The sequence below is a fragment of the Octopus bimaculoides genome, chromosome 25 (assembly GCF_001194135.2).
Source record: "Octopus bimaculoides isolate UCB-OBI-ISO-001 chromosome 25, ASM119413v2, whole genome shotgun sequence".
Taxonomy (NCBI): Eukaryota; Metazoa; Mollusca; class Cephalopoda; order Octopoda; family Octopodidae; genus Octopus; species Octopus bimaculoides.
The window spans coordinates 14633697-14646086 of record NC_069005.1 but is presented as its reverse complement, the minus strand read 5'-3'; the positions used below and the strand labels follow the sequence as shown (position 1 = coordinate 14646086).

At 35.2% G+C, this 12390-nt stretch overlaps 2 protein-coding genes across 2 annotated transcripts in view; one reads left to right on the top strand and one right to left on the bottom strand.

Annotated features, from left to right (window-relative positions):
- Nucleotides 1-1767: 1767 nt before the first annotated feature.
- On the bottom strand, nucleotides 1768-11767 carry LOC106881883 (uncharacterized). Its single transcript, XM_014932405.2, has 3 exons — nucleotides 11634-11767; nucleotides 4562-4746; nucleotides 1768-2514 (listed from the first exon to the last, which is right to left on the bottom strand). The coding sequence occupies exons 2-3, from the start codon at nucleotides 4730-4732 to the stop codon at nucleotides 2029-2031; spliced, it is 657 nt and encodes a 218-aa protein (XP_014787891.1). The 5' UTR covers nucleotides 4733-4746; nucleotides 11634-11767; the 3' UTR covers nucleotides 1768-2028.
- The window catches only part of LOC106881882 (uncharacterized), a 34618-nt gene continuing 33843 nt past the window's right edge, over nucleotides 11616-12390 (top strand). The window contains exon 1 of the mRNA XM_014932403.2: nucleotides 11616-11749. Coding sequence (XP_014787889.1) covers nucleotides 11698-11749 — 52 coding nt within the window. The 5' untranslated portion in view covers nucleotides 11616-11697. The remainder of the gene's footprint in view (nucleotides 11750-12390) is intronic.

Genomic DNA, 12390 nt, shown 5'->3' with positions numbered 1-12390 from the left:
GTCGTGTATGTGTGGTTGTGTGTGTTTTTACGTATCTATGTTATGAAAAATAGGTAAAGAATACTGAGATGAAAATTTAATCTATGACGTTGTATGTATCACTTTCTCTCTCTCTCTCCCTCTCCCTCTTTTACTTTTACTCTCTATATTTTTATGTTGAGCGCGTGTGTAAGAATGGCGTTCCAGGTAGCAGGGATGAAATATAAAAGTTGCTAGAAACAACAGCCAAATCTCCCTTAAATCACACAAAGTAAACGGAATTTAAAAAATCTAATTACTGCACTGGAAAGTTCAGATCGAGAAAATTCCATTGATGTAAAAAATTTTACGAAAAAGTGGAAAATGTGGATGTCTATAAACATTCAAAAAGGCTTCACACAAACACACAATTTCAGATTTATATATTAAGATAGCCATTATATGTATAGTTATGTGAGTGTATATGCGTCTAATTCTCTTTTCTTCTGTAATGTACAACTTGCTCTTCCTTCCTTCACTCCAGCTATCCATACTGCTCTTGATTGTAGATTTTTAAAAAATAATCCATAATATGGATGAAGACAACAACTACCAAATAGTGTCAAGATTGATAGACACAAATATATACACACAATGTGTGGAAATTCACTACTGGGTAAGCAGACAGTGGGAGAAATCTTCAGAGGAAGAACTCCTGTCAAATGCTTCAGCCATTTAGTTTCTAACATTCTAAGGAAGCCAGGACCACCTATGTAGTCACTTCTAGATATTCTCCTGCTGTTATTTAAATGCCAACTTTAGTGGGGATTGAACTTGGAACTCTCTGAAACTGGGTTTTCCTTCCTCTTATGTTTAGTTGGTTTGTTGCTTCAGTTTCATTTATCATTCTTTTTCGCCCATAACCACATTGAACCCTTCTCAGCTATATACATATATACACACATGATGGGCTTCTTTCAGTTTCCATCTACCAAATTCATTCACAGGTTAGCACCACCTGAGTATTAAATTTTCTGCTGAACTCACTACTTCCATACATTATCCTTATACACGACTTACCAAAGCCTATTATCTAAACATAATTTCCTCAGCCCATCAGGCTATAAACTATAGAAGCTGTTGGAGGTCTTATTTCAGACTGACAAATGCAAAGTAGAATTATTGATTCTTAGCTGAGAAAATCTTTTGCAGCTGTCTTACTAGAACTATAGTCTCCATAGTTACAGGTTTTGGTTACCAATATCAAAGATTGAATCTTATCAAAAGTAATCCTATTCTTTACTATTTTATTTTTAAAGTCTCTGAGTGACCTTCAAAACTTGGGCCATTAGTTAAATGATTGTCTAATTCATCTGAAGCCCAGAACGAGGGTGAAGTGATACTATCCACGACTACCAGAAAATTTAATAAAAGAATTATATAGAAATAATGTATGCTCTCTTTTCAGTCTTTGATAATGATTTCTCAGCATGAGGGGGAAAAAAAAAAAACACTTCGAAGCGATTATCTCCCCTTAAGTAGCGCGTCCGCCCGCTCGCCCGCACACACACACACACACACTCTTTCTCTCTCGCCAAGTGAACCAACCACGAGTACATCTTTTCTCTTATAACAACAATGATATGGCTACACTGTTGAATGGTAATAACCCTGCCCTACACTACTTAATTTTAAATTCATAAAACACTTTTTTTTTTTAGAAAGTTACAAAATGTTTTCTAAGGTTATAAAAAAGAATCTAACTGTAAAAAAACAAAATTGAAATAAAATTTAAAATCAACATGAAAAAAAATTTAAAAATCAGCCTTAAAAAAAACCCTTTACTGAATTTTGGATAAGTAAGGTTCATATTGATTTGCCTTTTTCCATATGATTTTAATTTTTGTGATGAAAATACTTTGTCAATGCCAAATTTCAGCATAAAAAATAAAAATAAAACAAAAATAAAATTGACATATTTCTTTCACTGAAATTGAATATCAACAAATAACAGCAGTGGAATGTTAACAGTAAATAACAACCCCCTGCTTGTCTGTTCAGTGGGCAGCTTCAGTGAGCAGCTTCCTCTCTTTGTTTTATATGAAATTTATGACATATACTCATAATTTCCAGTTTAAGTTCAGACTTCAGAATATCACTTCTGATTTTTTTAAGCTCAAAGCCTATTAGCTTTGCAAAGATATCATCAGGGTCCTCTTCAATAGCTGGTGTGAGTGATCCTTGCAATTCTTGAAGCAATCTGTTGTTGTTTGTAATTGTCTCTAAGCTGTTGTGTTCCATACGATGGAGGTTTTTTAACTTGTTACGCCGGATGGGCAATGATGACTTGTGACTAGTTGTTGCAGCTGTTTGAGCATTCTGCTCTACTGTAAACATGGTGTGAGTGTCTTGTGCAAGGCAATCGGCGTTGCCAGTGTTGTAGGAAAGTTTGTCAGCATTTAGATTTATTATGAAGTTTTTTGTGTCTTCTTCTTGAGACCAGTTGTATTCATTTTCCTCCATGATATTTTGGTTTGATACTTGTTGGATGGTATTCTAGGAGGAGAGAGAACAAAGTGTTAACAACTTGATGATCTAAATACATTACAAAGGCTTTTATTAATATTTCATTACAGTTAAGTGAATGTCACAAATACAGCTGTGTCACTAACTACAAATTCTTCTTTTTATCTTCTCAAGTCATACTGACTCACAAGGGCTGGTTTCTTGGTTTCCATGGCATATAAGTTCCCCACCTGGACAGGACAGTGGTCCATCGCAGAATTACTCATTTTTGCTAGCTGAGCAACAACAAATGAAGTGTTTTGCTCAAGAACACAATGCGTCACCCAGTCTAGGAATTGAAACCACAATTTTATGATCAAGAGTCCAACACCCAAATCACTAAGCCATGTGCCTCCACTAACTACAACTATGGGTCATGAACCTGAACTAATGAGAGTCTCTTTGTGCTTACTCAATCTGTGAAAAACAGCAAATCTCCCTCTAATTACTTCCTATCATTTTCATCATCAACAATCACAACATTCACAGCTGCTTTCCATGCTGGTATGGACTGGACAGATCAACATGGTCCAGATCAGTTCTTGTTTGAATTACTGCAGACCTAGAAGGATCAAGGGATCGCATGAAAGCTATCTTGGAGCTACAACACCAATCATCAAGTTTTAGAAGATCCATAAAGCTTGTGTACATTAATCAAATTTTCAGAGACAAATGCACTGGTGTAGATTTCCTGGCCTATTCTCCAGGTCCATAGCAGCATGTTAACTCAGCTCTGTAAGCTAAAAAAACTAATCCTTAATTATAGTGATTTGCTTCTTAAAGTGATCAAGTGAACTTATCCTATAAAGCCCATTTACAATTTAAGTGTCTTAGCTATGGATATTGTGTTGAACTTGTGATTAGATATAGATTATTAACCCTGATAGTCCAGCAGCAGCTGTCTATTAGACATTGTTGTTTTGGCTATTTTAACCTTCGCCTCCAAACTGGGATGCAGACAGTCAACAATAAGTGCATATAAGCAATAACTGCCATATTCTGACTGAGTCCATCTTGCACATTTCCATAGTTACCACTACCAGAATCTACAAATGTACAGAGCCAATGAAGGAATATAGTCTGCTCAACCTGTTTACATAGCAACAAAAAAATCTCCCTCAAATAGCACCTGGTCATCTTAAATAAGAAGAGGGTACAGTGCATCTATCATATCTGAAGTCTTGATTCAGTCAATCTTCCTGAGATTCCACCACACCATTTGTGCATCACTGAATATGCAGAATTGAGTTCCTGCCTCCACACTGAATAAGACCATTTCTTAGATGGCTCTGCTATAAAATAGAACTCTCTTCTTTGACATGTTGACATTTTATTCTTTGTTCTATGTTAATGTAGTCCTACAGATCCTTAATAACACAAGATAAACAAGGCTGGTTTCAGTTTCCAAGTAAGGTAATGTTCCCCCCATGATCAGAAGATTGGAAATTAAGGACTCTACAACTATCACACAATGTCAAAGCAAGGAGACAGTAACACATACACACATGCAAATACAGACATATACACAAGAGGGTACTGAAAATTTCTTGGTTTTAAGGGAATCACAAAAGGCCATGTTGGAGGCCCAAACTTTCGAGTTGTTTTACAGGGCCTAGAAAAACTGAATGATTACTGCAATAAGTGTGTGAATCTGAGAGGGGGAATATGTTGAATAAAATCATAACTAACTGATCCTCCTGCATTTTCTTTTACCCAAAGCCAGGAACGTTTCAGCACACTCTCGTGTGTGTATGTGTGTGCGTGCATGTATCCACACATACATGATAGTCTTCTTTTAGTTTCCATTTATCAAATCCACTCACAAAGCATTAGTCAGTCTGGAGCTATAGTAGAGGACACTTGCCCCTGGTGCCACGCAGTGGAACTGAACCAAAAACTATGTGGTTGGGAAGCAGCCTTCTTACCACAAAGCCATGCCTGCACCGCTATACTTAAATACCCAGTTTATCAGCACAAGTCTTCATTCAGGTAACATACTCACAACACTCAGAATGGAAGAAATTTAGGTCTAACTTACATTGTTAATCATACTGTTCCTCTTTTCCTCATAGATAGGGCCCAGAAAGCTATCCATAAGACCAAACAACCACCAACTGGGAGTAAACTTTTCACTAGTTTCACTGCGGATGCTCTCTCTGCTTTTCCTTTTCTCTCTCATATAGTTTGATTTTAAATCGTGCCATTTCATCTTTACAAGCTGGGCTAAAAACAACATTGTGAGGGACAAAAGAAAATTGGAAATTAAATAATTTCATAAGATATTCTGAATTAAATACTTAATTATACATTGTTAATTCTTGAGTCTCATGCAGTCAGCTCGACCTAACATAAGTTTTCTTTTTTTTTTTAGTTCCAGGTCAACTGTAGTTGAAAAGAACCATGACCAAATGTATTCCAACTATAACCACCGTTTTTAAGTGTTTGGAGGACTTTGTTATACAATCTGTCCATACATGCCTCTCCAAGACAAAAGGGTGTGGTTTGAGGGAGATTTGGCTGGTATTTCTAGCAGGCTGAGTAACCACAAAGAAGCAGGAGGAAGGACCTTTTTAATGTATTTAAAATTTAGAAAGGGTATTAAAAAGATCCTTTTCTTCTTGTTCGTTGTGGTCAGCGAACCTGGTAGAAATAGCAGCCAAATCTCCCTCAAACCATACCTTTTTGTGTTGGAGAGGCATGTAAATACCATTTCTAAATTTCAAACTCATAAGAACCTGTGACAGTTTATCTGTGCTGAGAAAAAAACAACTAAAATCTTTAGTTTTACTAATTCAAAGCTATCAATGAACATCAATAGCATCATCATCAATATTTTACATCCACTTTCCATGTTGTCATGGGTTGGATGAGTTACCAGGTTCCAAATCACTTCCTATTTTAAGTTACTGCCTTGCTGGCATACTCAGGGGCCAGGTCTCACCCATGCATTTTATTTTGGTAAGGTTTCTATGGCTGAATACCCTTCCTTTGACCACCTACTTTACAGATTGTACTTGGTGTATTTTATTGTGGCACAAGCACTAAAGAGGTTATCATGTCCTTACCATGACTAAAAATGAAGTTGAGTTCCTTAGTGGTTAGGGTATCCAGCTTATGACCGTAAGGTTGTGAGTGATTCCTGGCAGCGTATTAGGTTCTTGAGCAAGACATTTCATTTCAGATTGCTCCAGTGCACTCAGTTGGCAAAAATGAGTTGTACCTGTAATTCAAAGGGCCAGCCTTGTCACACTCTGTGTCATGCTGAATCTCCCTGAGAACTACATTAAGGGTACACATGTCTGTGAAGTGCTTAGCCACTTACCCTACATTGTCTTGGCTTATTTGCCACCCACTTTACAAAGTGTACTGGGTACACTCTATCAAGGCATCAACACTAAAGAAGTTACCTTGTACCCCACAATACATAAGGACTAAAAACTATGGACTGAAAGCTTAAATGCATCATCGTCATTAACATTTAGCATCTGTTATCCATAGGTTAGACGAGGGGTTCTCAACCATTTTTTATCTATGGACCCCCTTAATTACTATTTTATTCTGGTGGACCTCCATAGCCATTCAATGTTTAAAAACTATCAGTAAGTATATGGTGCTATATCAGTAAGTATATTATAGCTATCTCTTACAAAAGAAAGTAACAACAAAATAAAAAGGGCCAAAAGGGGTGCATACTGTATGTATAACTATTGAATTTAATTGAGGAGAGGGACACTGAGTAATTTTTTTTTTTTACAAATCTTCACTACCCTAGAAAAATTATATCAGCTAAACAAATGACCTTCTCTAAATGCATTAAAAACACTATAACATATTCAGAACACTATTTCAGAAAATTATCTCCATTCTCTTTAAGCATAAAAACGACAAATTTAGCTGGGGCAAAATGAGTAAGACAAAATAAGGTGAATTTGCCTCTTCAATTCTCAAGAATTACATTTGATAAAAGACTCATACACATCAATATCCATCTTTAGACAATGCAATAAAAATTTTAAATACTAGAGCAAATGATAGAGGATCATAGAATAATGGCACATGATATTAAATTAATGAAACTTGACTAAATCTAAAAACTAGACATGAAATACTCTTTATAGTTTCTTCATGATCTGTTGGAGTGGCTCTCTTCTCAATATATTTAGATACCATACAGACATTGAAGTTAGTCATTACTCGTTTTGTCCCATTTTAGACATAATTTTTCTTAAACTTGAAAGTCATCAAATTAGATATTAGTGTGGGGAAAAAAGACTTGAAATTCAGCAGAGAAAAGAATATTGCTTATTAAACACCAAAAATTATCAGATATTTTATTAGTAACCTACCTCAATTACAATCAGGTCAAAGTTGAAGAAAAATGTCTTGAAAAAAAAATACGTTATCTGACTATATTTCAAACTCTCTCAATTTCAACAACTATGCTGAACAACTTTTTCTCCCAAAATGATGCAATACTTGTAATAGTCTCAAATTGAAAAATGATAAGAAAAATTTTTTAAAATCAGAAGTTAACCATTTTGCCCTACCCCCTATCAATAATGATTTATAGGAGAAACAATAAGCTTCCGGGTGAGTCGTGTCTGCTACACGGTTTCAATTTCAAGCTGAAATCAATTTGCTTTCCTGGTACTTCTGACAGCTATAAATATTGTGAGTCTGGTGTCTAATGAAGGGGAAATTAATTCAGTGTTTCAAATTCCTGAGTTCAAATATGGTCGAGACAGATTTATACTGTCTTTATTGTAGGGATTAATAAATGAACCATAAGACACAACATTAAATTGATACACTTTATCGATCCCATCTACTTTTAATGTGTTAACTTCATCTAAAGATAACGGTACAGTAAACATTATTTCTGTTCATATTTTTCGCTGGCAAAACCTTTTTATTATTAAACTGAATCTTGCTAGAATTAGTACGTTTTGAAAATTATCTACATATTTTATTCATTCTGTGTAATCTTTTGTGCATTTATTATTTCTTTCGTATCGATTTTCGGTGGAATTCTGGTTCAAGTTCCCCATATAAGCCCTCACAACTTCTTTTAATTTTTTGGAACGTTCAGAAATTTTTTGCAAATTCATGTTTTACACATGGGAATTCATAGGATTATGCAAAAACTTGTTTTTTGTGCAAGTGATTTAAGGGTGATTTAGCTGTTGTTTTTAGCACATCCCACGACCACCTGATACCCTCCTCGTTTCTTTGCCACTCTGACATGTATCTATGTTTTTCAATATTTTTCTGATGCACCCAAGGGTGATCAATTGCTGGAATTTAAGCAAAAAATTTCGACTGCCTTTATTTTGAACTTTGATTTTTTTTTAAATTGATAAAGAGTGGAACTTTTAGGATTTATGGGAGGGTTTTAAAACATTTGAGAAAAATTTTTTTTTCTTTCATAATCGTATAAATTCCCGTGTGTAGAACACAAATTCGCAAAAATTTTCTGAAAATTCCAAAGAATAAAAAAAAAAGTTATGGGGGGTTATGAGATGCTTAAACCAGAATTGCACCCAATTTTCAATTTGTCTCCACTTCATTTATTACAGATTCAACACCAAGTTTCCAGACGCAGATGATTCTGAACCCCTTTATAATCTGCACTAATTTACGAGCAGGAACTTCAAATTCCTGAGGCTACCAGACTAGTTTACACAATACAGTATTATAAAACTTGTATCATTTATACTAATGTATAAGATAACTGTATTTCATTTAATTACTTAAATAAATTTAATATTTGTTTAATTAAGAGTGTGACCACCTTAGTTCAGAAAAATCAGTAATCTGGAATGACTTTGGGATGAAATGTTCCGGAAAACCCATGTTATACCAGTACTCATATAACTCGTCTGTCCTATCCCTCAGCTATTTGTAAGTGGCATACCTACGTGTCCCCATCGACTTTATTTCCTCACAACTTTCGGAAAAACGACTATTTTAAAATGAAAATGCCTATAAATACGCTTTAGATGGTATAAATTTTGATTATATCAGAATTTGTTGCGAAAAAATATTTCCGTGGGTGGATAGAAGAATTTAAGAAAATTCACTCGAATCAGCTTTGTTTCTTCATAACTTTCAGAAAAACTGATTTTTTAAAATGAAATTTTCAGAAATACTTTTCAGAATGTGTAAATTACGATTATATCGGAATTTAATGTGAAAAATGGTGGGATCGCACACATCGCATGTATCCACAGAAAGAAACTTGAAATTTCAAAAAGAAATTGAATCAGTATGTATGTGTGCTCTCCTTGTTACTCCGTTTTGCTCTCATCCACAGATTTTTGGCTGTATTAGTGGTGTCAATCTGCCAACATGCCCCTTTCTCCGTGTAAATACAGACTCGTCTATTCACATCAAATTCCGATATAATCGTATTTACACACTTTGAAAGGTATTTGTAGGAAATTTAATTTAAAAATACTCATTTTCCTGCAAGCTACGAGGAAACACAGTCGACTTGTGTGAATTTTCCGAAACTCCTCTCCCCACCTCCGTTAAAATTTTTTTCAGAACCAATTCTGATACTTTTCTTTTTATTTTATTACTTGCTTTTCATTTTAGGATCTTTATGGTTTGACGGCCAACACTTGTTTTCTTAACGAAACACTTTCAAACTTGGGATACTGGTAGAATGTGTCATATAAAACATCTTTTTCTCTTAGCCTTCTTAACAAAAATTACTTCTTAATAAGTTATTTCATGTTAAAGTTGTCGTATTTCTGTAATTTCAACCAATCACTGACGTCTATTCAGCTGAATACAGTTAGTGCTGTTCGGTGTCAAGTGTGTTATTCCCTGTTTAATTATATCATTATTCCCTAGTAAGGTGTTAGGGTTCGGGTTAGGGTTATAGGGTTAGAGTTAAGGTTATGGCAAAAATAATCATAACCCTAACCGTAATCCTAAAACTAACCCTAACTCTAAAACCCGAACCCTAACCCTAAAACCCTAAAGTTAAAACCAGTACAAACGCACGAACGATGTCATAAATAACAGTAACAAACGAAATATATACCACTGATAGTTGTTGTTGACAACGGATAGTTTTTGTTGACAAACAACGGCACTAATTTTATTCAAGGGAAAAGATCCCCTGACACCGTTGTTTACATTCCACGGCGCAATTGTTTTCAACTCAATAGACGTCAGTGATTGGTTGAAATTACCGAAATACGACAATTTCTTTACATGAAATAACTTCGAATACAAAATTTTTTATCTGTTCTATAACACAAAATATACAAGTATTCGAAGTTTGAAAGTGTTTCGGTACCAAAAACACTACATAAAAAAATGTTGGTCGTCAAACCATAAAAATCTTCATTTTATTATATTCCTCATTCTGAAACACATTTTTTCAAAATTATAATACCCACATTTCTAATCCACGTGCGTTTGTTTATGTTTCCGTAAAAAGGTTAGGGTTAGGGACGGAATTCCCTAACTCTAAAACACTTTTAAGGAAAGCGACGATCTTGTTCAGAAACATAAACAAACGCACGTGGATTAGAAATGACGTAAAATGTACTCAAAACGAAAGATCGCCAAAACACTACCATTAGCATATTTTTGTCTCCACATAAACTCGACTAAAATAAATGTCAATGAGTGAACGTGCAGTTCCACTCTCCTTGTACCTCTGCTCTTCCCCCATCCATAGATTTTCGGCTGTATTAGTGTGGGCTCCTGCCATAGGATCAACGAAATTCATTTGATGATTCAGTCAGATGTTGGAATCCTCTGTTACCAATGGTGCTGTATGCTCGCCACAGATCTGACACCACAGTGGTTCCTGGTCTCCCGTACTTGTCCAACACAGGTAAAAGAGTTTTGACATCCCTTTTTGCCACTGCCTCAAGGAAACACTGTATCAATGCCACTAAAAACCCACTGTCGTGGTGTCAATCTGCCAACATGCCCCTTTCTCCGTGTAAATAAAGACTCGTCAATCTGAACCTCTTGTCCCGGAACCACCAAGTAATATTGGATCCATTAATAATTTTTCTGCGCATATGTCACGGAGGAAATTCTTCCAATTACAAATAGCCTCACTATTTCCATTCCAGCTCCCGCTATTGGCAAAGAATGTGTCGCGTCTCAAACCTTTCTCTTTTCTACACGGTCTTCCACATCTCCATCTCAAACTTTACTTTGTTTTACTACCCTTTGTCACTTCCATATTTCGGTTACACGTGCAACAAACTCTCACACGATGTAACAGTCCAATATCTTGACAAAACGTAATTGTCAATTCAACTGTTACTGTTGAGTCAAGCAATTGACGGATATTACAGCTGTTGATATCAATAATGTTCATAAATAATGAAGGCTTATATATCTTTTTAATCAGCTTCGCTGTATGTTCGACACTAACTTCTAACGGTTCTATAAAAGATCTAGTTGGTTTAGCTACCAGCATTTCAGAAATCAAAGTTTATCAAAAATCTTAAAATTTGAGTTCCAAGCTTGTTTCACTTTTTCCAGAAATATGTTTTTAAAAAGTTATAGAGGATTAAAGTTTGATAATTTTCACCCAATCAGGAAACAAGATTTGGAAGCTGTCATTTTGTGCGTGACAGCACGTCTTGTCAACTGTAAACAAAGCAAATAAATTGGTGGGGGTTGTAAATTGGAATTTTTTTTTTTTTTGCTAAATCATAATCTCCGATATCGAAAACATATCAATCTGAATTTTTTTTTTAATTACTAGTTCAAAAGTTATAGGGAGTGGAGAATTCTGAAGAAGTCCCTTGTTTTCTATATATTATTCGACTGAAACTATCGTATTATAAAAACATATTTCTAATTTGTTTTTCACACGTCTACCTGCAAGTGTTTGAAATATTTTGTCATGGCACTCTTTAAGAGAACGTGTTTCCCGCCATTGAAAGCCCTTGTGGATGGGTTGAGGGGCTCTTGTCGAGAATTATGAAACCCTGATCCAATTGGACAGCAGCTGATCTCTAGTATCTTGGTGTCTTGAAGTGAAGAATAGCTCATCCACAATTTTGTTTCGAGTGGGAAATGAAAAAGTGCTAAATGTGATAGGAATCATGCCAATTTTTATTTCTTACCTTAATGTGTAGGTGGATAGGTAGGTGAGAGGACCATTATTTGTCTAGGAATCGAAATATCTATATGAAAAAAAGTCGATCAAGTTCACCATCAAAGCAGCCATTAGTAAAATCAGGTAAGTCTTAAATTCATGTTTTCCTCAATTATTATGTCGTATAGAAGTTTTCACAGACTGGAAAAAGTTGTGCAGAATGAAAAGGTAATTTGGGGGCGAAAACAATTAATTAAAACCTGGTAAATATGGTTACTTCAATTTGTGTCGTATAGGAAAAAAAGATTTTACAGAATGGCAAAAGTATGAAAGAAACAAGACGATTTAATCGCGGAAGATATGATGAAGTGGGAAGTCAGACTGTGGAATACAATAAATTGACGAAAAGGCAAGTGGGGGAAGGTTTAGTGGTGGTTGCTGTTCAGAAGACACAATGGGGGTGAGGACGCGAAGCCGCGAGACATTCGAAAAATAGGTTAAAATCATTAAAAAAAAAAAAGAGCTTCACTCATTGTTTTGAAGTTTAGGGTGCAAAAAAGAAAGTAAAGGAAAAATTCTCGAATTTAAAGGGAGAAATTCCTCCGATTTATGTGGGAGAGCTTTTCCGAAAGTCCTGCCAAAAATGTTTTTCAGTATTATTTCCAGATTAACAGGTGTGGATGTGTGTGTTACCCCACCGATTTTGTTTCCTCATAACTTACTGAAAAATTAATAATTATTTTGTTAAAATTTTCGACACATAGGTGAATGCGTGTCTGTGTGGT

What these genes read in the sequence shown, in the direction of transcription:
- LOC106881883 (XM_014932405.2), bottom strand. Translation starts at nt 4,732, where the DNA reads ATGAAATGGCACGATTTAAAATCAAACTATATGAGAGAGAAAAGGAAA. An exon ending in GGAACAGTATGATTAACAAT is followed by an intron (nt 2,515 to 4,561) that starts GTAAGTTAGACC and finishes CTCTCCTCCTAG; the next exon opens with AATACCATCCAACAAGTATC.